General features: G+C 37.0%; 4 protein-coding genes across 5 annotated transcripts; 3 read left to right on the top strand and 1 right to left on the bottom strand.

Moving 5' to 3' along the window:
* The first annotated feature begins 930 nt into the window (after positions 1 to 930).
* Positions 931 to 1,998, top strand: LOC116113620 (uncharacterized mitochondrial protein AtMg00810-like). Its single transcript, XM_031399772.1, has one exon. It carries the CDS (start codon positions 931 to 933, stop codon positions 1,996 to 1,998), a length of 1,068 nt encoding a protein of 355 aa, XP_031255632.1.
* A 12,584-nt stretch (positions 1,999 to 14,582) lies between these two features.
* LOC116113590 (endoglucanase 25-like) lies at positions 14,583 to 18,006 on the top strand. Its single transcript, XM_031399739.1, has 6 exons — positions 14,583 to 15,075; positions 15,370 to 15,686; positions 15,829 to 16,287; positions 16,744 to 16,879; positions 16,976 to 17,148; positions 17,263 to 18,006. Exons 1-6 carry the CDS (start codon positions 14,697 to 14,699, stop codon positions 17,662 to 17,664), a joined length of 1,866 nt encoding a protein of 621 aa, XP_031255599.1. The 5' UTR covers positions 14,583 to 14,696; the 3' UTR covers positions 17,665 to 18,006.
* A 786-nt stretch (positions 18,007 to 18,792) lies between these two features.
* LOC116113599 (MLO-like protein 13) lies at positions 18,793 to 22,871 on the top strand. 2 transcript variants are annotated; one of them, XM_031399750.1, is made up of 13 exons: positions 18,793 to 18,991; positions 19,554 to 19,611; positions 19,921 to 20,126; positions 20,519 to 20,635; positions 20,838 to 20,984; positions 21,173 to 21,247; positions 21,357 to 21,445; positions 21,545 to 21,594; positions 21,687 to 21,727; positions 21,828 to 22,049; positions 22,132 to 22,199; positions 22,323 to 22,383; positions 22,521 to 22,871. In XM_031399750.1, the coding sequence occupies exons 1-13, from the start codon at positions 18,875 to 18,877 to the stop codon at positions 22,752 to 22,754; spliced, it is 1,485 nt and encodes a 494-aa protein (XP_031255610.1). In that variant the 5' UTR covers positions 18,793 to 18,874; the 3' UTR covers positions 22,755 to 22,871. The 2 variants fall into 2 exon arrangements, with proteins under 2 accessions (XP_031255610.1, XP_031255611.1); XM_031399751.1 differs by lacking the exon at positions 19,554 to 19,611 and having other exon boundaries at positions 18,921 to 18,991.
* A 159-nt stretch (positions 22,872 to 23,030) lies between these two features.
* Positions 23,031 to 25,468, bottom strand: LOC116113595. Its single transcript, XM_031399744.1, has 5 exons — positions 25,231 to 25,468; positions 24,894 to 25,133; positions 24,189 to 24,425; positions 23,867 to 24,084; positions 23,031 to 23,530 (listed from the first exon to the last, which is right to left on the bottom strand). Exons 2-5 carry the CDS (start codon positions 25,131 to 25,133, stop codon positions 23,260 to 23,262), a joined length of 966 nt encoding a protein of 321 aa, XP_031255604.1. The 5' UTR covers positions 25,231 to 25,468; the 3' UTR covers positions 23,031 to 23,259.
* Positions 25,469 to 25,730: the final 262 nt, after the last annotated feature.

Genomic DNA, 25,730 nt, shown 5'->3' with positions numbered 1-25,730 from the left:
ATCAAAGTCGAGCATATAAAAAATTATTAGATCAACCATTAAATCTCTACCCTGGATCACTACAGACTCTCCTGACAATATCTCTTGCGTCAGAACACTTATCCCATCGGGTAACTCTATCTTAATGGGTTGAGTCACTCTNCCTCTGAACCAATTTGTGCAGAGACACATCTTCCTGGTCCTTCTCCTACTTCATCTCCAGAGAACTAGTTTTCTGATCTACCTCCCCTGGACAATACACCTATTGTTCATGCCCCTCCTCAGAGACGTTCCACAAGGGTCACTCGCCCACCTATTTGGACAGATGACTATGTCTGTCCTACCCTCCAGCCTACCACAGGTACTACTTACCCTACTTCCAACTATGTTACTTATGATCGACTTTCCCCTGCCCACAGGATTTGCATTAGTCAGATTTCTGCACACCAGGAACCATCATGTTGCTCTGAAGCTGTTTCCTATTCACATTGGCATTACGCCATGGCCGATGAGCTTAGTGCCCTATCTCAGAATCACACCTAGGATCTTGTTCCTCGTCCCTCTCATAGGAAACCCATTGGTTGCAAATGGGTTTACAAGGTCAAGCACCGTGCTGATGGCTCCATTGAGCGTTATAAGGCTTGTCTCGTTGCCAAAGGTTTCACCCAGAGAGAAGGTTTTGATTACCAAGACACATTTTCTCCCGTAGCCAAGTATGTCACTGTTCAGACTTTCTTGTCCATTGCTGCCATCCGTGATTGGTCCCTTTACCAAATGGATGTCCATAATGCCTTTCTCCATGGAGATCTTCATGAAGAAATTTATATGGACCTTCCTCCCGGCTTTCGTAAACAGGGGGAGAATATGGTATGTCGTGTACGCAAGTCCTTATATGGTTTGAAGTAAGCATCATGGCAATGGAACGCAAAATTCACATAGGCTCTAACTAATATGGGATTCACTCAATCCAAGCATGAATACTCTCTCTTCACATGGCACAAAGGTACCACTGTCATTGCTCTTATTATTTATGTTGATGATATCTTAATCACTGGGAATGATGAGAGTAGCATTTGCACCCTAAGAGAACATCTCAATAAAAATTTCCGTATAAAAGATCTGGGGGAACCAAAATATTTCTTAGGCATTGAGATTGCACGATCCCCGGCAGGTATTTCTCTAAGTCAACGGAAATATGTTTTAGAACTTGTATCAGACTCTGGTTTATCAACATGCAAACCCAGCATCATCCCTGTGGAACAAAACATTAAACTCACATCACAGCAATATGACTATGAGACAGCCTCTTCAGAAAATGACCCTCTGTTACAAGATCCAACTTCCTACCAGAGACTCGTAGGAAGACTTATCTATCTCACCATGACAAGGCCTGACATAAGTTATGTGGTCCACATACTAAGTCAGTTCATGCATCAACCCAAACAATCTCATATGGACGCAGCAATCAAGGTGCTTAAATATTTAAAGGGATGTCCTGGATTAGGACTTCTCTTACCTCGAGATGGGAATTTCGACATCACAGCTTACTGCGATTTAGATTGGGGTACTTGTCCCATGACCAGAAAGTCTCTTATAGGATTTTGTATTAAAATTGGAGGATCTCTTATATCATGGAAAACAAAAAGGCAATCAACAATATCACTTTCTTCAGCTGAAGCAGAGTATAGAGCAATGGCAAAAACAACTTGTGAGATTGTCTGGATTCTTGGATTAGTTAAAGACTTGGGAATAAAAACAGGAAAACCAGTCACTTTGTACTGCAATAACAAAGCTGCTATATATATCGCAGCAAATCCAGTTTTCCATGAAAGAACCAAACACATAGAAATTGACTGTCATTTTGTCAAGGAGAAAATTGAGGAAGGGATTATCAGGACTAGGCAAATACGAACATCGGAACAACCAGCGGACATATTCACAAAGCCTTTGTGTAGTCGTCAGCATTCTTATTTATTACGCAAGCTTGGGGTTTTCGATATCTACAAACCACCAACTTGAGGGGGAGTGATGAAATATGGAATGCTGAGAATATCCATGCTGGAATCAAGCAGTGATTGATTTGATTGATTGTAATATTTTGTAATTAAGAGTTTTTTTTTTTCCTTTACAGTATTATTTCCTTTCCTTATTGTATTCAAAGCCACTGTATAAATTGACCAATGTACATTACAAAAGAATATATACAAAATACAATTTTCTCTCTTTTGCTTGATATTCTTTGGCTCTCATTTCTGCCCTCTTTATCAAGCTTTCTTGTAGGCATTCTTCGGCAGTCTTCTGTCCCTTTTGCCAGCTTCAATCTCAAATTCTGACACCTCTCCTTTCTTTCAAGTTTTTTCCATCAGAATTCTCTCCTGATTTGATCTTTATACAGAATCAGAAAACAGAAAGAAAACATGTCAGTCGCCGCTACCTCCTCTTACTACTCCTCTACAACCACCTCTTCTCGTAGTTAGAACCAGTACCAACACCACCACCACCACCATTCAGTTTTATCTTCACTTCTAGTCTTCTTTCCTTCTCTGCCACTAGTTTTACTCTCCTTCAGTCAATACGAGACACAAAAAAGGCAAGATTAGAACACATTTATGTAATATCTTAGCAACCATCGACGTTGAAGCGGATCTGCGAGGGCACGGCCATGATTCGAACAAAGGGAAAGGCAAGTGGTGATTGTTTGTTGATTGTGTTGAAGCCGTCGTTGACGATGTTTGACCGAAATATGTGGGAACTATTTACCACTTTTTCGGCCAAATGCCATCAATAATGGCTCATCTATGTGTACCTTTGGATAGATTGACCTGAGATCTACCCAACAGCGCCAACGGTGGCAATAGACTAGCCGCCGTCGACAGTTCTAAGAACCACAAGCAGTAGTTGGCCAGCAATTTTTTTAATTTTTGTTTATTTTATATAATTTTTTAAATGTTTTAATATTTTAAAAGAAAATAAAAAATTAAAATAAACTGAATTTACTATTCTCTCCCTCTATAGTTAAAAATAACAAGAAAAATTTGATGGATGGGTGGGAAACTGTCCTTTTGAAACCTTTTGGGTGGGAACTTGTTGTTAGGCCAAACCTTGGGTGGGACCTTGTCGTTCGCCCTTTATTTATATTCATGTTACAATTGAAGAGTTGTAGTTTGGGGGGTTGGGCTCATGCTAATGAGTTGTTCAGCCTAACCCACATACATTGAAAACACTTACTCCACAAAAGTTTAAAAGTAAAAACTCAACCCGAATCCAATTGACCCCACTTCCAAACCAAACCTATCCTCTTCTCCCATTCTCCGTTTCCACAAAACAAAATCTTCACCCTCTCCCATGGATTCAATCACCTCAACTCTCCACCATCTCCTCAACCATCCCACCATCCTCCACTTCACTTGGTCCCCACCTCTCACGTTCGCCTCCTCTCCCCATTTCCTCTTCCTCACTCTCCTCACTAACCTTTCCTTCACCTTCCTCCTCTCCCGTTACTTCCCTCCCTTCTCCCTCCATCTAGCAGGAAAATACTATATCGAAGTACTATAGGCCTATCCAGCCGGTAGTGCATCATTATATCAAATTCTGACCACTTTCAAATATTAGTGGCTAGAATCTGGCAAATGTGGCTGGGTAGGGGTGTTTTCATCAATTTTTAAACTTTATTGGGGGTATTTAGTTAAATTAATAAACTTAGAGGGTTTAAAAAATTAAAAAAATATAATAATATTTTTAGAATAAGGAAATAAATGTGTATTTTGGAAATGATAGCAATAGGATAGGGCAAAAATAGGAAAATAAACGCAGCCACTTTTTTTTCTAAATCTTTTATCACAAAGTCTATGAAAATGCATTTTTAACCATCAATTTCGATAATTACTTAATAATTACGAAAAAGATAAATGACACAATGAAAAGAAACACATAATACCGCTTACCAAATAACCAAAAACCCCTTGACATATAACCAAAACTCCCTATAATATATGAAATACATAATAAATTTAATGGTTAAAATGTAAGTTTTCAAACAAAAAAGATTGTTGATCAATGGTCAATTTGGTCAAATTGACTGTTGTTAGGGGGGAAATGCAAAAAAACTGTCTTTTTGCATTTCCCCCAAAAGTGACGGGCCCAAGGCCAGTCCCAAATTGGGATCAGTTCTTGAGGGCCTAAGCTAGACTTGGGCATTTGGTACTGGACCCAAAAAAACCAGTCTTAGGAGGCCTAGTCCCAAACCTAGACTAGGCCCATGGAAGAGGGGCCGATCTAGGGACTGGTCCCTCCTCCAAGATCTTAGGCTCGGGCCCAAACCCCTTTGCTTTATTTTCAAAAGCCCCTGGACAATATCCAAGAACCCCTTATAAATTTTAAATTGACAAAATATTGAGGGTTAAATTGATATTTTACAAAATTAAAAAAAATTACATTTATGGTAAAATTAATTAATTAAATTATCTATTTAAATTTTAAATTTAAAACACCCTATATTTATAAATAATTATTGATTATAACTAACCATTAATTTATTTATTATTTTTCAAAATTAATTAAAAATTTACTAATTTCCCCCTAAAAATTACTAAAACCCCCTACATAATTTTTTTTGGCCCCTTAAATATAAAAAAAGTTGGGGAGGTGGAATTTCCTGGCCCATAGGACTGGTCCAGGCCCTAAAATTTTTCATGGGCCTAGGATCGGTCCTAATCAGGCCCAAACCCGGACCTGGTTAGGACTGGTCCTTGCCCAGGTCTGGCCTGGGCTGTCCCTCCTCTACCTAAAACAATCAAGAGTGACAAATGTTGCAAAAAGTAGCTAAAGTATAAAAATGGCAATTGTAGAACAAAAATGACATAATTTAATCCATTTGATATTATTTTCACCATAACAAACTCATTTATCTTCTTATTAATATCAGTTTCGTAGCTCATGAATATAATTAAGATATGTATTAATATATTTTAAATGTGAATTTCTTATGCTCTAATATTGTTATCATTATTCAATTTTGTTTTTGTTTATAGATATATGTTTCTTATTAGTGTATTAATATGTTTTTGTTTATAGATATACCTAAAATAAATGTTTATTTTGCTTTTAGTATTTCAATATTTTGAAAAAGTATACAAATATAAAATTGGTTTGTGTCCAAGACAACTTTTTTATTTTTCATTTTTTTCTCTAAGCTCATTTAGCCTATGCTGCTAGGGTAAACCTAGCACTAGCACGTGCAATTAATTTTTCCCACCCAAGGTTTGGCAAAATGACACTTTCCCATGCATTAAGTTCAAAACGACACTTTCTCACCCACCGTTATGTTCTATTAAGAAAATTCATTCTGAAAAAGGACAAAATGGTCAATTTACATGAAGGCTTAGAAATCAAAATAAAAAAATTGAAATTTCGATCCGTGTAGTTCTTCTCTTTTCTTTTCCTTTCCTTTGCTCCACCTCTTTTTTCCCTTTTTATCTTTTCTTCGCCATCATCTCCTTCTATGCTGGAGGTTGCGATGCTGGTGTAACCTACAGCCGCCAATTGGGTTGGCGGCGTCGCAACCTTCAACCATGAGTTGGGCCAGCTGTGACGCCACCAACTTAGCTCGCAATTGGATGTAGCTTCATAGACAACAAAATTGCGGCTGGAGGCAACGTCACAAACACCCAGCTCGGCCGCGACACTAACACTAACACCAAAGCCCCCTTTCTTTTTCCACACACATTTTTTCTTTTGGATCTTATGGTCTGTGGGTTTGTGATTTTTGGGTTTAATTTTTGTGGATTTTCAGTGGTTGGAGTCTGTAGTCTCTCTTTAATAGTCACCCCCCTCCCTCACTAACTAAGGCTAAGGTTATAAAACCCATATCCACATATTTCTTTATGTATGAAATTATATTTATCTTTAATGTTTATGCCAAGAATGAAATTATGGGTGGATTAGTGGATATGAACTATCCATATGCATTAATTGGGCATTGAGAAGCGGCTTGAGAAAGAGTAGAGAACTGTGTGATGATAATCCATAAATTATACAGTTTTTATTAGATCTTTTTGTCGGATTTCATGTACTTTCTGGTGCATTTTGACCTGAATTGGTTCCTAATTCGTTACTTTTCGTATTTCAGGATAAAATGGACATTTTGAGCAAATAAGCACAAAATTGGATATTTTTGACTCAGAAATTAGTGGATTTCAGAAGATAGGGGAGTACCGGAGTAGGATTAAGCACGATGAAGCTTGTTCCCAAGGAAGAGAGCCGAGAATCGAAGAATCGAACGAAGAAGCAAGCGGAGTGGCAGTTCTGCAATTTCAGAACTCAGGAAGAAGCTTCGCCCCAGCGAAGGAAATGTCTTCGCCGTGGCGAAGTAGGCCAGGGACGAACTTATCTGTTTCATACTTCGCCGCGACGACAGTCAATTTATTCAGTTTTGTTAAACGCACAGTTTCGTGTTGTGCGTGTTTTGGCTGGGTTTTTGGACTAATTATAAAAGAAAAACTTAACCTTTTGCCAAGGGGGCTTGAGCTGTTTAGGTTTAGCCGTTTTTACACTTTTCTTAGAGTAAAGCTTTGAGTTTTTTGGATTGTTTAAGGGAGAAGGTTCAGATTTTGACTAGAAGATTCATCTTTTGGGGAGATTTCTTATCTTTCATCTCAGTTTCATTATGTTTAACTTGCTTATTTCTATTTTTCGTTTTTGTAGTATTAATTTAGCTATGAACTAATCTTTTATGGGTTAGGGTTTTGATTGTAGTTTGGATTTTAAATGGGTTAAGTGTTTGATTGTGTTATTTCCATGTGAATAAGCTTTGGGTGTGTGTTACTCTGAAATTAAATGCTGTATGTGATGAACATGATGAGATTGAGAAATAATTCATGTTAGGCTTCTTGGGTAATCACCATTATAGTATTGGATGCTAGAGATAGATTCAAGAATTAATGAAATCAATTTAGGATTCTTGTGCTTAATGAATTTAGAATTATTAACCTTCAATTTGTTGGGTGCGGAATGTTAATAAGGATGAATAGGAAAACATAGCCCGAGAGGGTATGTTTAACATATTAGTGAATTCGATTTACAACCATTGCGCATGAATGTGAATATAGTGTAATTTTTAGGTTTAACCCATAAAAGTCCAAACGAAGTCAAAACCCTACCCGTTTTGCTTGAATTGATATTCTGTGTTTCATCTTGCTTTCTTAATTAAGATTTAATTCTTTGTTTAATTTCATTGTTGTTTTTCATTACAATTTGCTCCCACCAATACAAAGAATTCGATTACTTCAACTTGATAACGTTAGGAAACTTAGTGCTTTGCTAACAGTCCTCGTGGGAACGATATCCTACCCATCATTTTATTACTTGAGCTACTAGTGCACTTGCTAGTTTTGCATGTTGTAAGAAACACGCATCATGTGAATGAACTACTCTAAGACTAGAGAGAATGAGAAAAGCACTAAAAGCGGGTTGGTGCTTTGTGATCTCCACTCGGTAGTCACTAAGGGCGGGTTGGTGCTTTGTGATCTCCACCTGGTAGTCACTAAGAGCAAGTTGGAGCTTTGTGAACTCCACCCGACAGTCACAAAGAGTGGGATGGTGCTTTGTGAACTCCACCCCGCCGTGCCTCCGGTAAGATGAGGTCATGACATTAAGTGAGAAGGAATGAGTAAACATAAGAAAGAACAAATAGAGAATGAGTAAAGTCATGAAGAGTGGATTGGTGTTGTGTGAACTCCACCCAGGCATGCCTCCGGTATGATGAGGCCGTGACGTATAGCAGAAGTTAATAAAAGAAAGTTGTGTGAGAGAGAAACAGAAACAGAAAAGTGTGAGGAAAGAATTAAGAGAAAGAGTTACGGGGACAGACGAGTAAATGATTTACTTACTAAACATTATTTTGTGCTCACCTCGTTATTTTTCTTTATGGTTGCAGGATCCAGGTGAGGATGCAGTCGGATGGGCGTCGGCAAGCGAGGAGCAATAGCTACACTGTCCACGGTTTTTGAATGGCATTTTGTAAGTGATACTCTCTTTTGTACAAAGAATGATTAAATGTAATAAAAAGAAATTTTTGGCCCATTTACTTTTATTATAATACAAGTATTTTACTAGTATACAGCAGTTATTACAATATGGGAATAGGGCAACTAAGTTTTCAATATAAAAGAAAACTTGTTATTTGTAAAGGGGGTGTTAATTGAGTGAAATGGATTATTGCATTTTTGATTAAAACGAAAAACACACAGCAACCCCATTTATCTCCTCCCATGCTAGATTTGGGTTTTAGCCTAAATCAAATTCCTTTGATTTTCTTCTTGTTGATTCTTAAGGCTAAGGAGGATCTAGCAAATCCCTCCTTAGTTCCTTGTGATTGTCTTCATGTGGACTACGTGGGTTCGATCCTACACTTGGATTGGTAGCAAAAACGTTCATAGCCAAATTTAGAGGAACCTCCAAACGTGTGTATGTTTTTCTAAACTCATGATTAACCTTTTGTGTAGATTTTAGTTTAATATAAATTGACAGAAATAAACAGAGAAAGAATAGAGAAAGAACAGAGAAAGAATAGAGAAGAATAAAGAAATGTGATGTTAGGAAAGAAATTCAAAATTTAAGCAACAGAGAGAGAAGGGTAGCATAGCGGGTTTACTTACTAAGCAATTAGTGCTCACCCCATTGTTTTCAATGTTTTTCCAGGTAATAGGTTAGATGCGATCACTTGGAACGTCACGCAACGGAAGGGTTGGGCAACACTGTCGAGTAACTATTTTGTGACTTTATTATATTATGTAAGGATTTGTATATAAAGAAAAATTAATTATGGGCCCATTATTTCATACTCATCTATATTTATATATTTTCTTATAATATTGTTTATTTTCTAAGTATACTAGCTAGAGAGAAAATATTACAAGAAGCAAGAGGTAGTTCCTTTAGAAGACTTCCCAAGGAATGACATGCAAGACAATGACCAAGAAGATCAAGATAATATGTCACGACCGAGGACTATCCTCTCGCTTCGTAGTTTCTCTACCTTGTGAACACCTCCCTCATGACTTGAACCTTGGAATTATACATTGGCCAAGTAACATGGCCCAATGGTACTCATGTTACTTGGCCAAGGTATAAGTCCAAGGTTTAAGTCACGAGGGAGGCGTTTGCAAGGTGGAGAGACCACGAAGTGAAACAAAGCCGTGAGGGTCTGAAAGAGGCATGGCCAGAAGGACCCATAACGAACAATACCTTAAACGTGTCCAACGTGTAGGGAAAGCCCTTGAGCCCGAAGGTGGCACGAGAGAGGATAGCCCCCAATCGTAGGGAAGCAATGCAAGTTGATGACTCAATCAAGTGTGAGCTAGCTATGAAGGATGAGATGGACTCATTATTAACAAATCAAACCTAACAGTTGACAGAGCTACAATAAGGGAAGAAGGTATTGCAAAATAAATGGGTTTATCGGGTGAAAGATAAACATGATGACAACAAACGATATAAAGCAAGACTGGTTGTGAAAGAATTTCAATAGAAAGAAGACACTGACTCCACTGAAATTTTCTCTCCAGTAGTCAAGTTGACCACAATAAGAACAATACTTGGGTTAGTGGCAAAAGAAAACCTTCATCTTGAATGGTTAGATGTAAAGAGAACTGAATGAAGAAATTTATATGCAGCAGCCACAAGGTTTTAAAGCTTGATGGGTTTATGAGTAGTAATGGTTTCCTTAGATGCCAAGCAGACCATTGCTGTTATTTCAAGAAACTTGGTTACTCATATATCATCCTATTACTATATGTAGATGACATGTTGATTACAAGGGCTTGTAAACAGAAAATAAACAAGCTAAAAAGGCAATTGTCAAAGGAGTTTGCTATAAAGGATTTGGGAACTGCAAAACAAATCCTTGGTATGAGGATTACCAGAGACAGAGCCAAAAGTTTCTTAAAGCTGTCACAAGAAGGGTATGTGAAGAAAGTACTCAATAAGTTCAACATGGATGGAGCAAACCTAGTAAGTACTCCTCTGACTAGTCACTTTAAACTATCCAAAGATTAATCACCTACAACAGAGTATGAATGAGACTACATGGCCAAGGTACCCTATGCATCAGCAATTAGTAGTCTTATGTATGCCATGGTGTGTACAAGACTAGACATAGCACATGTAGTGGGAGTTGTGAGTAGGTACATAAGCAATCTAGGAAAGCAACATTGGGAAGCAGTAAAGTGGATTCTCAAATATTTGAAAGGTATTATAGATTCAGCATTATGCTTTAGGAAGTCAGACATAGAGCTACAAGGTTATATGGATGCTGATATAACTGCTGACATTGATAATCGCAAGAGTACCACAGGTTATGTCTTTACATTAGGTGGTACAGCAGTCAGTTGGGTTTTAAAGTTACAAAAGATTGTTGGTCTTTCTACTACAAAGGCACAATATGTTGCTACTATGACAGAAGCTAGTAAGGAGCTAATATGGTTACAATGGTTCCTAGAAGAATTGGGTCATAATTATGAGAAGAGCGCTTTGTATTGTGATAGCCAAAGTGCAATTCACTTTGCAAAGAACCCAGTCTACCATGCTAAGACAAAACAAATAGAAGTTCGTTACCATTTTATACGTTCAGTTTTGGAAGAAGGAGTCATAGTTCTCTAGAAGACCCAAGGGAGTAAAAATCTAGCTAAATGTTTACAAATGTGGTTACCATTGAGAAGCTAAAGTTGTGTACAACTTCAATTGGACTTCTCGCTTGAAGAAAGAAAAGTTGATGTTGCTGTTGATGGAAGTGAAGAATTGAAGACATGTTGAATTAGTCTCCAAGAGGGAGATTGTTGAGATTGTGGAGCCAAATTCAATCCAAATTAGAGTTGGATTAGGACATGGGTTTTTCTAATTTGTGTTTAAGTAGAATTGTTTTATTTTAGGAATACAATTGAAAATAGGATTATAACTGTATTAGGAATTAAAATAAAATTTCTATTAGGATATGAGATTTGAGTCCTATTAGGAATAGTGTCTCATGTTTTACCTATAAAAAAGGGTTAAGTCCTAGAGTTAGAAATCACAAATTGAATAGAAGACAAAGCCACAATTAGAGAGTGAGAGCCACCAGATAGGGTTTGGTGAGTGAGCCAATTTGTGAGGCTTGAGAGATTCTTATAATATTTCTTCTTCTTCATAGTAAAATTTCATAGCGGCAAAGTGGACATAACTCTCATATGGAGAGTAAACTATTATAAATCTTGTGTTTGTATGTGTGGTTATTTTATGTCATTTGTTTGTATTATTTTCGCTTTCAGGGATTTAAGATTTTCTAGTATTTAATTAAATCTCCACCAACATTTACAACTTCTCTCTCATAGCAAAAATCTTAACAAGAAGTTTTCATTTGTCAATTTATCATTCAACAAAGCATAGGTGGTGGCTAGGGCTTTGCAAAATTGAAATTGGGTTCGTTTTGCAAAATTGAAATTGGGTTTGTTAAAGCAAGAAAGCAAATAAAACTAAAATTCTCGAATTCAGGACGCTTATTGCGGTGACCATTTCCATCGCCGCGGCAGTCGAACTTTTTCCACATTCAATGCTACTCCTTAGTGCTCATCACGGCGACCAGACGACAAGTCTTCTTCAACATTTCGCTGCAGCTACCTTTCTGCTGTTGTTAAGTTTAAGCTCAGCAAAATGGGTTCACACTTCAACAATATGTATATTTATGAGTCACTACATGTCAGAGTTTCTTTTCTTTGGTAATCATACTTGCACTTATATATACCTCTAGTTGATTGATCTCCATTGAGAAACCTGCTACTTCCCAAACATATCATTCCCAACAAGCTCTTTGTCTACTGATAGCTAGATTAGGCTTCTATTTTTATTGAGGATAATAAACATTCTTTTATGTTCCAGTTTTTATTACCCATTCTGCAGAAAATTTTGTATATTAAGGCTTTGATGTTGGTGTGCTTTTGTGTGGTCACCCTTTGTTCAAGTGTTGTTGAAAAGTGCAGATCGCATTCTTTAAGGAGCTTTCAACTGATGTTCCATTTCAGCAGCTATGGTTCTGATTTGTATTAGTCACCACCAAAATGTCTTCATTATTAATTTGTTAATTGGGACATTTTTATCTGCTAAAAATGTAATGGTTTTCTCGGCAATTTGATAATAATAGCCATGCACATAATAAATTAAATTGGCATGTTTATTAGCAGTTTGGTTTCAAAATACCAACCATGACCAGCTGTGTCACCAACTAAGACTAGAATCATTGGGTGCTGAATAAGTTTAGAAAGAGAAGAGAGTGAATTAACTAGAAATAGGTTAGAAGATACTTTTCTGTAGATGATGAGTTTGGCACCAACGGCCACATGGGTCCATTGGCATGTGAGAATTTATTTTTGAGATTTTCATAAGCATGATATTCTTAGAGTTATACATTTGGGCATGAGTTCGATAAATCAGACTAATAAGAACCAATTTATGCATGCACGCAAGAGTTGACTGTCACATAAAAGAATTTTTATTAGTGAGTATATCATATGTTTGCTACTTAGAAAGGTTAAGTACTTGATACTTCAATTGGGTTTTGGAGGAGACACTAACAAAGACAAGAGCACAAAACAATACTACTCTGTGTATGGATGTGTTGGGAAATGAGAAAGGAAGAGGTATAAGACATGTTATGTTATGGGCTTTCAATGGGAATGGGGGTGGGAATCTGATTAGTAATATAATGGACAATAGGGTATTGAATTGAATGAGGAATGAGGAAGGGTGTCAAAGACAAAAGCACCAATGTTGAAACAAAAAAGGATAAAATAATAATAAGAAGAAGAAAAGAGAATGAATAGGTGGAAAGCAATAATTGATATCTTAGAGTGTCGGCAAAGGTGTGGTTAAAAAGAGTCGGTGGCAGGTGGGTGCTGCCATGGTGAAAAATTGTAACAGATGGGGTGATATGATAATATATTAAAAGAAATGAATTAGATTAGGTGTCAATCGTTGGTTGAAAGGAGCTTTCATGGAAGGAAACTTATTAAATCAAGTGGAAGACAAGCAAGCACTACAGTGTTGAACACCCTACTTTTCTCATTAATCAAAATAGTTGGACACCACCTAGTTTGGAGACAGCCCTAATCTCCCATTAGTTTCGGGAACTAACGACAATCTCCCCATTGGTTAATAAATTTGTTAGTAATATTACAAGAAATCTTATAGGGTGCGTTTGGTTTAGCATTTTGGATATAATTTTAGGGATAGTATTGGGTTATTGGATATGGGAGTATTACGAGGTAAATTTTAAAAATTTATAAAAAAGCCCTTAGGTTTACTAATTTAACTAAAACCCTAACATATAAAATGACAAAAACACCCCCACCACCTGCAGTGTCAGATTCCGACCACCACCGCCGGAAAATTTCGTTACGGCACAGACTTGTCGGCTGTGCCGTAACACGTCGTTATGGCCTTTTCCGGCCAGATCCATGGTGGATCTGGCCGGAAAAGGCCAGATCTACGGGCTGTTATGGCCGTTGACGGCCGGAAAAGGCCAAACGAGGGCCATCTTTGGCCGTCAGCGACTGCCAAAGATGTGGCCGTCGTTTTTGGTCAACGACGGCCATTTCTTTGGCCGTCGCTGACGGCCAGATCTGGCCTTTTCCGGCCAGATCCGTGGTGGATCTGGCCGGAAAAGGCCACAGCGGTGAACTTCCGGCCATTTCTGGTCGGAAGTTAGGCCGTTGTACAGATTCCGGCTATCACCGACGGTGGTTGCCGGAATCTGACAAGTTGGGTTGATGGGGGTGTTTTTGTTAATTTTTAAACCTTTTTTTTCAAGGGGTATTTAGTGAAATTAATAACCTTATGGGGTTAAAATGTAATTAAAAAAATAGGGTAATATTTTTAGAATATTGTACCAAACGCTATTTGGAGAATAGGATCCAGAATAGGAATAAAAATATTAAACCAAACGCATACATAAAGATTTTTATATTAAATGATATTGTAAAAAATAAAAATAAATAAATAATAGAGTAAATATAATAGGTTTGACTTTTTATATTCACTTTTAGTAGTTAGTACATTACTTTATATAAAAATCTTTATAAGATTTCTATTTATTATATCAATTAGTGTATGTTTAAGCAATAATATTATACTTACAAAAAAATCTAACAAAAATACAAACTGAGGTGGGAAAAAAAATAAAAGAGTGAAATAAAAAATTAAATTTATTATATTCATTCCTTTATTTATTTTTAATATGAAAATATTTATAAGATTTATTTGTAAAGGATCTATTGGAATTTTGGAATCCGTAAGAGTAAGATTATTAGTTATCATAAAGATATATTCAAATTAGTATTAGTTGAAGAGTCCAACTGAATTGATATTAAGTGGGAGGTTAGTGTTATTTTACCAAACATTGGGGGTTTCCATATTTGACTAAAAATTACAGAGGAAAAAGTAAGGAGAACAGACAGACAGTCTATGTCGATTAGTGGACTTGTTAGTGTCATGAATTGGACCTGCCACTTATTATAAAATTGGAAAAATACAATCCACACCCACACGATTTTATATATTTTTATTCACTCCCACCGTCATTACGAAATCCAATCACCACTCTTCCTCTCTACTTAAACTTTGCTCTTCACTTTCTCTCTCTTCACATCCCCTCATTGACAGGTAGACCTGTCTCAGCTCAGAGTTCACGCAAAATGAGTATGTATGGCAGAGATCCATGGGGCGGTCCCCTGGAGATAAACACGGCGGACTCCGCCACCGACGACGACCGCAGCAGGAATCTGCAGGACTTCGATCGAGCGGCGTTGTCGAGACCGTTGGATGAGACGCAGCAGAGTTGGCTTTTGGGTCCCACTGAACAGAAGAAGAAGAAGTATGTAGATCTGGGATGTATTATTGTGAGCCGTAAGATCTTCGTTTGGACGGTCGGAACTCTCCTCGTCTCCGCCTTATTGGCTGGTTTTATCACTCTTATTGTCAAGACTGTGCCACGTCATCATCATTCTCATGCCCCTCCTGATAATTACACCCTCGCTCTTCACAAGGCCCTCATGTTCTTCAATGCTCAGAAATGTATGTCTTTGATCTAGCTTCTCTTTTGCTTATAATTTCTGATCCAAAAATATTCCTCGAAAATTAAGATATAATTCTAATATCTGAGCTCAAGATGACTTCTTTTTAACCAAACGGGCTTGATTAAAATGAACTATATCCCGGAGAAATGAAAAAGAACAATTTTTTTTTTTTTTTCTGATTTCACGCTAGGGTCTAAGGTTGAATCTGGAAACTGTTTCTGAAAACTGAAAATTGTATTTACATTCTATATCAGAGTTTTTGTTAATGGGGTTTATTTGAATTGATTTACAGCTGGGAGGTTGCCCAAGCATAATAATGTGTCGTGGAGAGGTAATTCATGTTTGAATGATGGGAAATCGACGTCGTCGAGTTCAAGTATTACGAAAGATCTGGTGGGAGGCTATTACGATGCTGGGGATGCTATTAAATTTCATTTCCCAGCATCTTTTGCCATGACTATGCTGAGTTGGAGTGTGATTGAGTACAGTGCTAAATATGAAGCTGCTGGTGAACTCAACCATGTTAAAGACATTATCAAATGGGGTGCTGATTATTTTCTCAAGACCTTCAATCATACTGCGGATTCTATTTCTGTGATGATTTCACAGGTACACATTTTGCTCTAAATGATTTATATGTTGATCGATTCAATTTGTTTGCATTTAGCTATTTAAGAAATAAAAAATGAGAATTTATTTCCTTAGTAGACAAGATCACATTTTTATTTTTCTGATTCGTGGTTTTTGAAAGGTTGGGAAGGGCGATACAAGTGGTGGGAGTACAAGTGAAAACGATCATTATTGTTGGATGCGTCCTGAGGACATTGATTATGATCGACCTGTATCAGAATGTAGTAGTTGTTCGGATCTTGCCGCTGAAATGGCTGCTGCTTTGGCTTCTGCATCTATTGTTTTTAAGGACAACAAGGCCTATTCGCAGAAACTTGTCCATGGTGCCAAAACGCTCTTTAGGTTCTCCAGGGAGCAGCGAGGCAGATACAGTGCTGGTAATGAGGCTTCGATTTTCTATAATTCAACTAGTTACTGGGATGAGTTTATTTGGGGTGGAGCTTGGTTGTACTATGCGACTGGGAATTCTTCCTATCTTCAGCTCGCTACTACTACTGGTATTGCTAGACATGCTGGAGCTTTCTGGGGAATTCTAGATAATAGCGTACTTAGCTGGGATAACAAGCTTGCCGGTGCTGCGGTAAGTTTCATCTATCTTCGTGTTATCCTTTTAACTTGTGTAATTAGCTATGCAATCAGCTTTTTCACTCTCGTTTTGTGCACACTGTGACATTTATGCTGCCAAGCTTATAATTTGATCCAGTTTAGGGTTATCCATCCAGATTCAGATCACCATATTATAATTGAACTTGTTTTGAGCATCTTTTGGGGGTCAATGGATATCATTTATTCTTCAGTTATTTAATTTTGTTGTCCTTTCCTTTCATAGAATCAAAATTTAAGTTGATGAGCAAGTCTTTAGTATAAGTGAAGACTACATGCTACATTTTTGGATTTTGTTGATTTATCGCTTTGTGGAAATACAAACATGTTTTTACTAATGTATATTGACACCTTTTGATTGCTTATGTTAAAGCTTTCTTTAGAACCCTTGGAGCTTGGCTGTTAGTTGCTGATATCCTATTTGTTTTTCCAGCTACTTTTAAGCCGATTGAGATTGTTCTTGAGCCCTGGGTATCCATATGAAGAAATGTTGAGGACATTCCACAATCAAACAAGCATAACCATGTGCTCATTCCTTCCGGTTTTCACAAGCTTTAATAGAACCAAAGGTGAAGTACATTTACATTTTTGATTGACCTTTTTTTTATATGTTTACCCACATGTTTTTTGGGATCTGACTTTTAACTTCTTGGGAACTTTCACAGGAGGCTTGATTCAATTAAATCATGGAAGGCCTCAGCCTCTCCAATACATTGCCAATGCAGCCTTCTTGGCAACCTTATTCAGTGATTATCTTGACGCTGCAGATACGCCTGGATGGTATTGTGGACCCAATTTCTTTTCAACTGATGTCTTGCGTGAATTTGCTAAGACCCAGGTCCGTTTTCCTTAATTTTAATGGTCAGGGAATTTGATTCTGCTCGCACATTTATAAATATTGTTGACATATGGTAGCTAATAACCGTGTTTCTTTTGCTCCTGCTTTTTTCAGATTGATTACATCCTTGGCAAAAATCCTCGGAAAATGAGCTACATAGTGGGTTTTGGTAATCATTATCCAAAACATGTCCACCATAGAGGTGCTTCTATACCAAAGAATAAGATCAGATATAACTGTAAAGGAGGATGGAAATGGAGGGACAGTAAAAAGCCAAACCCAAATACACTTGTTGGAGCCATGGTTGCTGGTCCTGACAAGCATGACGGTTTCCATGATGTGAGAACTAATTACAATTATACAGAGCCAACTCTTGCAGGAAATGCAGGTTTGGTCGCTGCTCTTGTGGCATTGTCAGGCGAAAAGAGTACTGGCATTGATAAGAACACCATTTTCTCCGCTGTTCCTCCAATGTTCCCGACTCCACCACCACCGCCAGCACCTTGGAAACCATAAGAAACAGTCAAGACTATGTCTTTTTACATTAAGTATGTTGTGTGACTTACGGTCAGATGATTTTTGCTGTGGTAGTACTTGGAATATGAATCATTGAAGGTTAAGCTGATCAAAGATGAGGGATGATATGAGCATAGTGGAGAAAGCTATACACAGAAGTTTGTGAAGAACTAGGGCCAAGTTGGGGACCCTAAATAGCACTAAGAATTTGTGTTATCAGGACATGTTACTTCGTTTGTAATTTGTGATATAGATAGTGTATATGTATGATAAAAATCTTGTATTCTTTGAAAACACGAGAAGTTGAACAGTTTGAAATTGTTTAACAATAAAGTCCTCTAAATGTCTTAACAGTTACCTTCTTGCTGGACGAATTATCTTTCTTTATTATCTCACTTATTTTTCTTTTTGCAGTGCCTTTCTGTTTCTTTCATCATTGGTTTATCCTTTCATTTTATGCGTCACTTTTTGTTTTGCTTTCAACTGTAAGAATGAAGCTATACACTTTAAAGATTGTGTTTTACACCAATTTGTATGCAGATTGCCAGATTGTATGTGTTTTTCTTCTTCCCGGCATAGCTTGCTTAACAACATTTGGTTTTAGTTGGTTAGGTGCTGCAACTCAAAAAGCCGTAGTTGGGTGGTTTGATAGTTTTTATCTGTAGGAAGTGCCTTCTACTTCTCAAAAGCTATTTGAGAGCGTTTTGCCGGTGTTAAAAACACTTCCAAGCACTCCTTTAAGCCACAAATCAGTCAAGTCTGTTCATTTCTAGTTGTAGGAGTTGTCTGTTGTCAGGCAAACCAAAGCTGGAGAACTGGAATTGATTATTATTTTCAGAATTTTTGAAAAGAAACAAGAATGTTAAAATGAATTTACCTAGTCATAGTCATAGCAACAGAATCTCCGGCTTAAAGATTTGACACTGTTTGGGGGATTGTTACTTCTTCCACTCGGCCTCCCCTTTATGCTTTTACCTTTGTATATAGTTAAAACATTCTTGTGTACGCTAGCTGCTTCGTTTTTTCTCTCACTTTCAGCCATTTATATTCTTTTCCTTCATCTTTTAAACATGTTTATTCTTTGCCACCCCACACACATTCCTTCTATGTATTCACTTTCTGATGGGATATATATCTCACAATTGTTTGAAACGTATTTGCCATGTTTTTACCGGAATACTGAACTGTAGCACTTCTCTTCTTTCAAGTTATGGCAGAGGAGTCCAATTCTCTGGAGCATACACCAACATGGGTGGTGGCTGTTGTCTGTTTTGTCATCATTCTCATCTCTCTTTGTGCCGAGCGAGGTCTTCATAAACTTGGAAAGGTACCATACAATCTATTGTTGTATCTTTTTGTTTTTACTTCTTGCATTTGGTGGATTCTTTTTGCTTAATTGTCTCCGTTCCACCTTGGTTTGGCATATATTTGAGGAGCTGTTGGCTAAGTCAGCATTCATGTTGATTCAAACTGCTTTTTTCATGGCCAAACTTCAAAGCTAAAATTTAACTTTCTTAAATTTTCTGAATTATGTTGTTTGTAAATATTCTTAACCTTAAGACAAAATTGTGTAGAGAATGCTCGAATAAATTTCAAAAGAACTCATTCCATCAATTATAATTTGTTTGTGCCCCATTCCAAGCAGAGGGCCAAATTTCCCTCTAATCTGGATGTTTTCTTGCATCCGCTGAATACCAAATCTTATGTGACAAACTCTTATACCATTAAACAAGTGGAAAGTTTTTCCAAGAGAATGAGCTAATTGAATTTCGATCAACAAGCGTGTCTTACATGCTGCCAGTCATTCCCATATGGAACATTCTTTATTTCTTTTGCGACGGAAGTTCACTGATTGAATTTTCGCTCTTTGCTTTGTTGTCTGAATCCAGTGGTTGAAGCGGAACAAGCAGAACGCTCTCTTTGAGGCCTTACAAAAATTACAAGAGGGTTTGCCTGCATCTCCATCTTTTATTTATTATTTTTCCTTCTTTTTGCCTTCCTATACATGCAGTTTTTTTCTGTACATTCGCAGATACATAGATTGCATACATACTTTATTTGGGGAATCCATAGATTGCATACATACTTTATTTGGGGAATCCATAGATATTGTATATCAAGTTTGTTGATTTGATTCTTGCAAGATGTGTCAAACCAAGTGCATGACAATCCATCAATATTCTGTTGTGCCTCATGATTTTGTTACTCAATCGATGCTTTTAGATCTAATATAATGTATTTGGAATGCTTGTACAGAATTGATGCTTTTAGGGTTCATTTCCCTTCTTTTGACCGTTTTTCAAGATGCAATAAGCCATATATGCATGCCAACTTATCTTGGATCCTTCATGCTTCCCTGCAAAAGGCATACAGTCTCACACAAAAAATATTCTCTTGGAGCTGTAAGTGCTCGGCGACAGTTACTGACTACAAAATCTGGTTCAGATCATTGTTTAAATAAGGTACACTAGTATGCTTTGTGTCCGAGAAACTTTTGTACATAAAATGATTTTTCTTTACCTTGGAAGTAGTTGTACATGATTATGTGGACCATTACTTTCAGTGAATGACTGCAGCATGAAATGACTTTAAAACTCATCCATCCATGGCAAGTGGCACTTAATACAATGTCATAGCCATTTCGCACCCTAGAGCGATTTGGCTTACAGAAAGCTTCTAATGTATAAAAGGAATGGATAAACTATTTGCAATTTTGAGAACATGCATGGATAAAAATGGCTAATAGAAGAAAGGAAATTGATGCTTATAGATGCAAAGTTGTATCTGTCTGCCATTGACCAAGATGCAGTCCAAGCTAATAGCATCTCTGCTTCTTCTTTTTATCTGTATGCAGGGGAAGATTCCATTTTTATCAATGGAAGCATTACACCAGTTGCACATTTTCATCTTTGTATTAGCAGTTGTTCACGTTATCTTTTGTGTGACTACCATGGTTCTTGGAGGATTGAAGGTAATGGTTGGCATTCCTAGAATATGCTATAATATAATTAGATAATGTTTCTGAAGAAACTGCCATGCCTTGAATTTCTGGCTTTGCTCTCAGTAACTAAAATATTTTCAAAATATTATTGCTTGCTTCAAATGGATAAGGGAACCATTTGCAACCAATTCTGAATCTCAACCTATGATTTGTATAGTTTTTCCTTGTGTAGATAAGACAATGGAAGCATTGGGAGGCTTCAGTTAAGCGGTCAGCGGAGGCTGGTACTCCCAAGGACACTCTTAAACGCCATCACATTACATTTTTTGATGCACGTGCAATTGGATATTGGAGAAACGCAGCTGTTGTGAGTTGGATGGTGAGTTTCAGGCTATCAATGAGAAAATTCTTGTATCCTTGCATGCATGTCTTCTTCAGCTGGATCAAGGAATAACTTATAAACCATAATTGTTACATAATTAATAAAGCTTCCATGAATAGTCATTTTATTTTCCTGATACGATGAGCTATCTTTAACATGAAGGCACCTGGTTCTCTATTTTGCAGATATCATTCCTCAAACAGTTTTATGGCTCTGTTACTAAGTCAGACTATGTAGCACTTCGACAAGGATTTATAATGGTTAACTTCCTCACCAGTCATCAGTAGTGACTAAATGTTATAACAGTTTCCCAAGTTATGCTACATAATTGTATATTGCTGTAACTTTTCTTTTCTTTTTTTCACCTAGACTCATTTGCCAAGAAAACCTGACTTTGATTTTCATGGGTACATGACACGGACACTTGAAAGGGATCTCAGAAAAGTTGTTGGCATAAGGTATTTATTATAGAAACATAATAAATTTTGGTTATTTAACTGCCTTTGAAGATTCAAATTGTTTTTATGATTAACATTGCATACTCGTATAAATGATAGATGGCACCTGTGGCTATTTGTTGTTGTCTTTTTGCTGCTGAATGTGGCAGGTAATGTTCCTAGTATCTAATTCTCATACAGACTTCTTGTTTCATGTTTATAGTAATTCTTAAAAAGTCCTATGCATAAATTGCAAATGCAGGATGGCATACATTCTTTTGGTTATCATTTCTGCCAATAGTGGTAAGTGGATTAGCTCCATCACAAGTGATATTTTCCATGGTCCATTCCATTTGTTGAGGAATAACATAAGCCTGACGTTGTTGAGTTGGTGGACTGACAGCTTCTACTTCTTGTGGGCGCGAAGTTAGAACACATAATCACCCGTTTGGCTCAGGAGGTAAAGAGAAAAACGGAGGATCAAGAGTTAGGACCAGTGAAACCTAACTCAGTGAAACCATCCGATGACCACTTTTGGTTCGGTCGTCCTGGCATTGTTCTTGACTTGATACACTTCATTTTATTTCAGAATTCATTTGAGATTGCATTCTTCTTCTGGATATTGGTATATAGCTAGTTCACTTCTCTGTTTTATATAAATATCAACTCAGAAATGCACTCAGGTTCTCTAATTTATTTCACTGCAGTGCCTATACGGATTCGAATCATGCATCATGGAAAAACTGGGTTACATCATCCCAAGACTTATTATAGGGTAATCCTCAACTGGCAATAGCAGATCACTTTTTGCTTCATTCTGCAACTTAACCAATTTCCGAGAACTAAAACACCTGCTGATTTGCTGATCACTACTACATTTCTTGCTCATGTTATGCAGTGTGATTGTTCAAGTTCTGTGCAGTTACAGCACCCTGCCTTTGTATGCTCTTGTTGCTCAGGTTAGTAGATCCTTTTTTTTGTCAATCGGCTCATGCACGCTAGTAAGTACAGTGATATAGAGAAGCTCTGAAGTTCTTTGTCCAAAGTTTAAGATTCTCATTGTCTGTCTTTTGGTATCTTTGTCTGGTGAATGAAGATGGGAAGCAAATTCAGGTTTAGTGAGGAGATGCAATCATCTTTAGGAGACTGGGCTTCATCTGTAAAGATTAAAGTTGAAGCAAGCAAGAGGGGAAGTTCAGATGCTAATGGGAAACAAACGCAGACACAGGCACAGACGCATAAGATGACCCAAGAATCATATGAAATTGAAGAAATGGTTGTTATTGAAAGAGCAAAAACACCAATAACTGAGTCCTCCCCAGTTTCTTAAAAAAATTTAAGTTGGACCTTAAGTTTCAAGTAGGAATTATTAACTTTCATCTATTTTTATCCTATTTGCCTCGTATATTTCTTCTATATTCATGTAAAAAAAAACTTGCTTTTAATATTCACGGCTTCAAGGTTTGATTTCGATGACAATTAGATTGATGCACAAGGAATTATATAAAAATTGAATGAGATCATTAAACTGATCCCTAAACCAAATATATATATATATTCTGTTAACTACTAGATTGTTTTTAAGTTAATCTAGTCGCTAGTACAATTAATCAACAAATAATATACATAGGCCAATCTGTTCATAAATCTCTCACATCTCATACAAGGTATTGTCAAGGATTCCTTCTAGTATTCTATTTCTGCGGTTACAGATCAAACATAAAACCATTAAAAAGGAAAACTAAGAAAAATAGGTTACAAAGACTAAGGAGTTTGAACACCCCCTCAGATACCTAACTTTTTACAGATACTAATTATTTCGTGGAGTGTCTTGACTATAATGAAGAAGATGAGGAACCCAAATGCTTGGATCTTTCAAGGGGAAGCTTATTCATCTCGAAATTGTCATCATGGTTGGAAGCAGATGGTGCTTCAAGAATGGCCTCTCCCCTTTCGAGCTCCTTCAAAGCTCTTTTTGCGTAAACAGTAAAGGCTATAGTGGTAACAACTGCAAGAATGAAGGAAATAATGTTGTACACAATTTCCACGGTAGTCAAGTGATAGTTCCCATACTTCACATCTGCTAATGTCCTTATTAACCGACCACTACATAAAAGTACAGCAGAATGGTTAAAAATACAATTCAACAGATGCATTGTACCAACAGCTACTAAGAATAGCTCAAACAAATCCAATGAAAACTTTTAGGCTAACTTGTATATCTGTATATATATTACAAGTCATACAATTGTAGTATTTCTAGTCAAGCAGGCAGCTTTAACACATTTCAGAAGATAATTTTAGTGTGCGGATGTATGCAATGCTCACACATGTCATCAGAACTTTCATTGTCAATTAAAAAACATAAGGGAAGTATTATATCTTGTAGGTTTCATTTCTCGTATAGTGGCAAAATAATCATGAGTAATCCAGAGAACAGACCTATAGATGTAAATGAAAGCTTCTGGCACCATTCCAGCAATTGATCCACACAAATAGGGCCAAAATTTCATACTAGTAACCACAATTGCATAGTTGAAAATTGTGTATGGAAAAGGAGAAACCCTAAAGAGAGCAACCACTCGGAATTGATGGAACCAGCTTCCTTCCCCAGCGAGTCTAACCATAGCAGCTTTCTGGGGCCATCTCTTTAACCATTGCTGCACATTCAAACAGAGATACATCATGGCAGAACTACAGAAGTTGATATAATTAAACATTGCATTTTACTAATTCATTATTAGTTAAAATTATCAAATCTTACATGTATGCGGTCACGGAACAGTAGGCCAATTAAATATGGAAGGACCATTCCAATAGTTGTTCCAACCATAATTATAACAAACCCAAGACCATAACCGAAAATCATACCAGCCAACCACATTGAAGGACCCGAAGGTATCAAGAACACAGGGAAAAATGCCAAAGAAGCAACAAGCACTATGGCTAGAACAGGACGACCAAAAGCAGTTGCTTCCCATTGCATTATTGGGAAGAGAACCTACAATGAGTTTGACAAAAACACGAGAATCAAAATAAAGCTAATATAAAGTAGCTACAGAGCAAAGAAAGTGACGAGATGTGGCCGTGTCGAGAAACTATAAATATTATCATCAATCATGCATCTACTTTTTTCCAATTTCTATAATCCCTGGAAAAGTTGATTTTAAGTTTCACGTTCCTAATGCATTGGCAACCCTAGAGACATTTAATTATGAAAGCTTTATACTTCGTATGTTAGAAAATTTTGAAAGACTTGCAATATACAAGGTGAAGGGTACTCTCACCCCATCAAAACGAATTGTTTCTGGATGTAAAGTTAACCAAATCAATCAAAGTTGATATATTTCAGTAATATTGGCAGCTAGATTTGAAAAATGAAACCTTATAAAATTCAGAAATAAGCCTAAAAATTGAATGAAGTAAAATAAAATGAAATAAAAATTGAAGAGTAAAGCAATAGTGCTACCTTCTCGAAAAGAAAAGGGACTCCCCATTTTAAGAAGATGAGAGAGATCACAACAAGAAAAATGGAGAAAGCAAAGGCTTTGATCCACCAGATGAAAGATTTAGTCCTTGTTTGTGGTTGAGCTTCAGCTGTTGGGCCTGCTTCACTCGATATAACCAACCTAACATACTCACTATCTTCCTTAACATTATTTACAGAGCTATGAATATGTGGCTCCAAGTCCTCAGATGAATTTGGCATCTGTAAATTAAAGTTAAGAAAACGATTAATACATGAAGAGAGCTGAAATTTCAAATCTAGAATCCCTATATTAAAAAACCCAGAAAGAAAAGTTAACCTCTGAGCTCAGGAGGTCGGAGATGCCGCCGGAAAGCTGGTAATTTTGTGGCAGGCGGTGGTTGGTTGTTGAATAACTTAGGCTTCAACGTAACGTACAGAAAAAACGAATAAACTCTGGAAATTTTGAAAACATGAATAAAAATAGTATTAAACTAATAAAAATAAAATTAATATTCTTCGTTCAAACTTGACAACACCAACACCAACACCTACACCTCTACCTTGTAGCTTTGCCTTGTATTTGTAGTTTGTATAAGAGAAGTAAAAGAAGCCGCACACGGCACGCGCCACGCACGCCTAACTAACTTCACTTGCTGTTACTTAACTTTAGTTAGCCTAACCTAACCTAACCTTGGATAATGATTATGGTACAAGTCCAAGTAAGGTTACTGGGGGCGAGGTAGTGTGACTTGTAAACTCTAATATTATTTTATTTTAAGTATTTAATGGTTGAGTGGAAGAAAAGGTTGCTCCTTACTGTAGAGTGACATTACTTAA

Source organism: Pistacia vera, unplaced genomic scaffold, assembly GCF_008641045.1.
Source record: "Pistacia vera cultivar Batoury unplaced genomic scaffold, PisVer_v2 Contig686, whole genome shotgun sequence".
Taxonomy (NCBI): Eukaryota; Viridiplantae; Streptophyta; class Magnoliopsida; order Sapindales; family Anacardiaceae; genus Pistacia; species Pistacia vera.
Note: the sequence above shows the minus strand (reverse complement) of the source record. Positions and strands in the feature narration are given on the sequence as shown.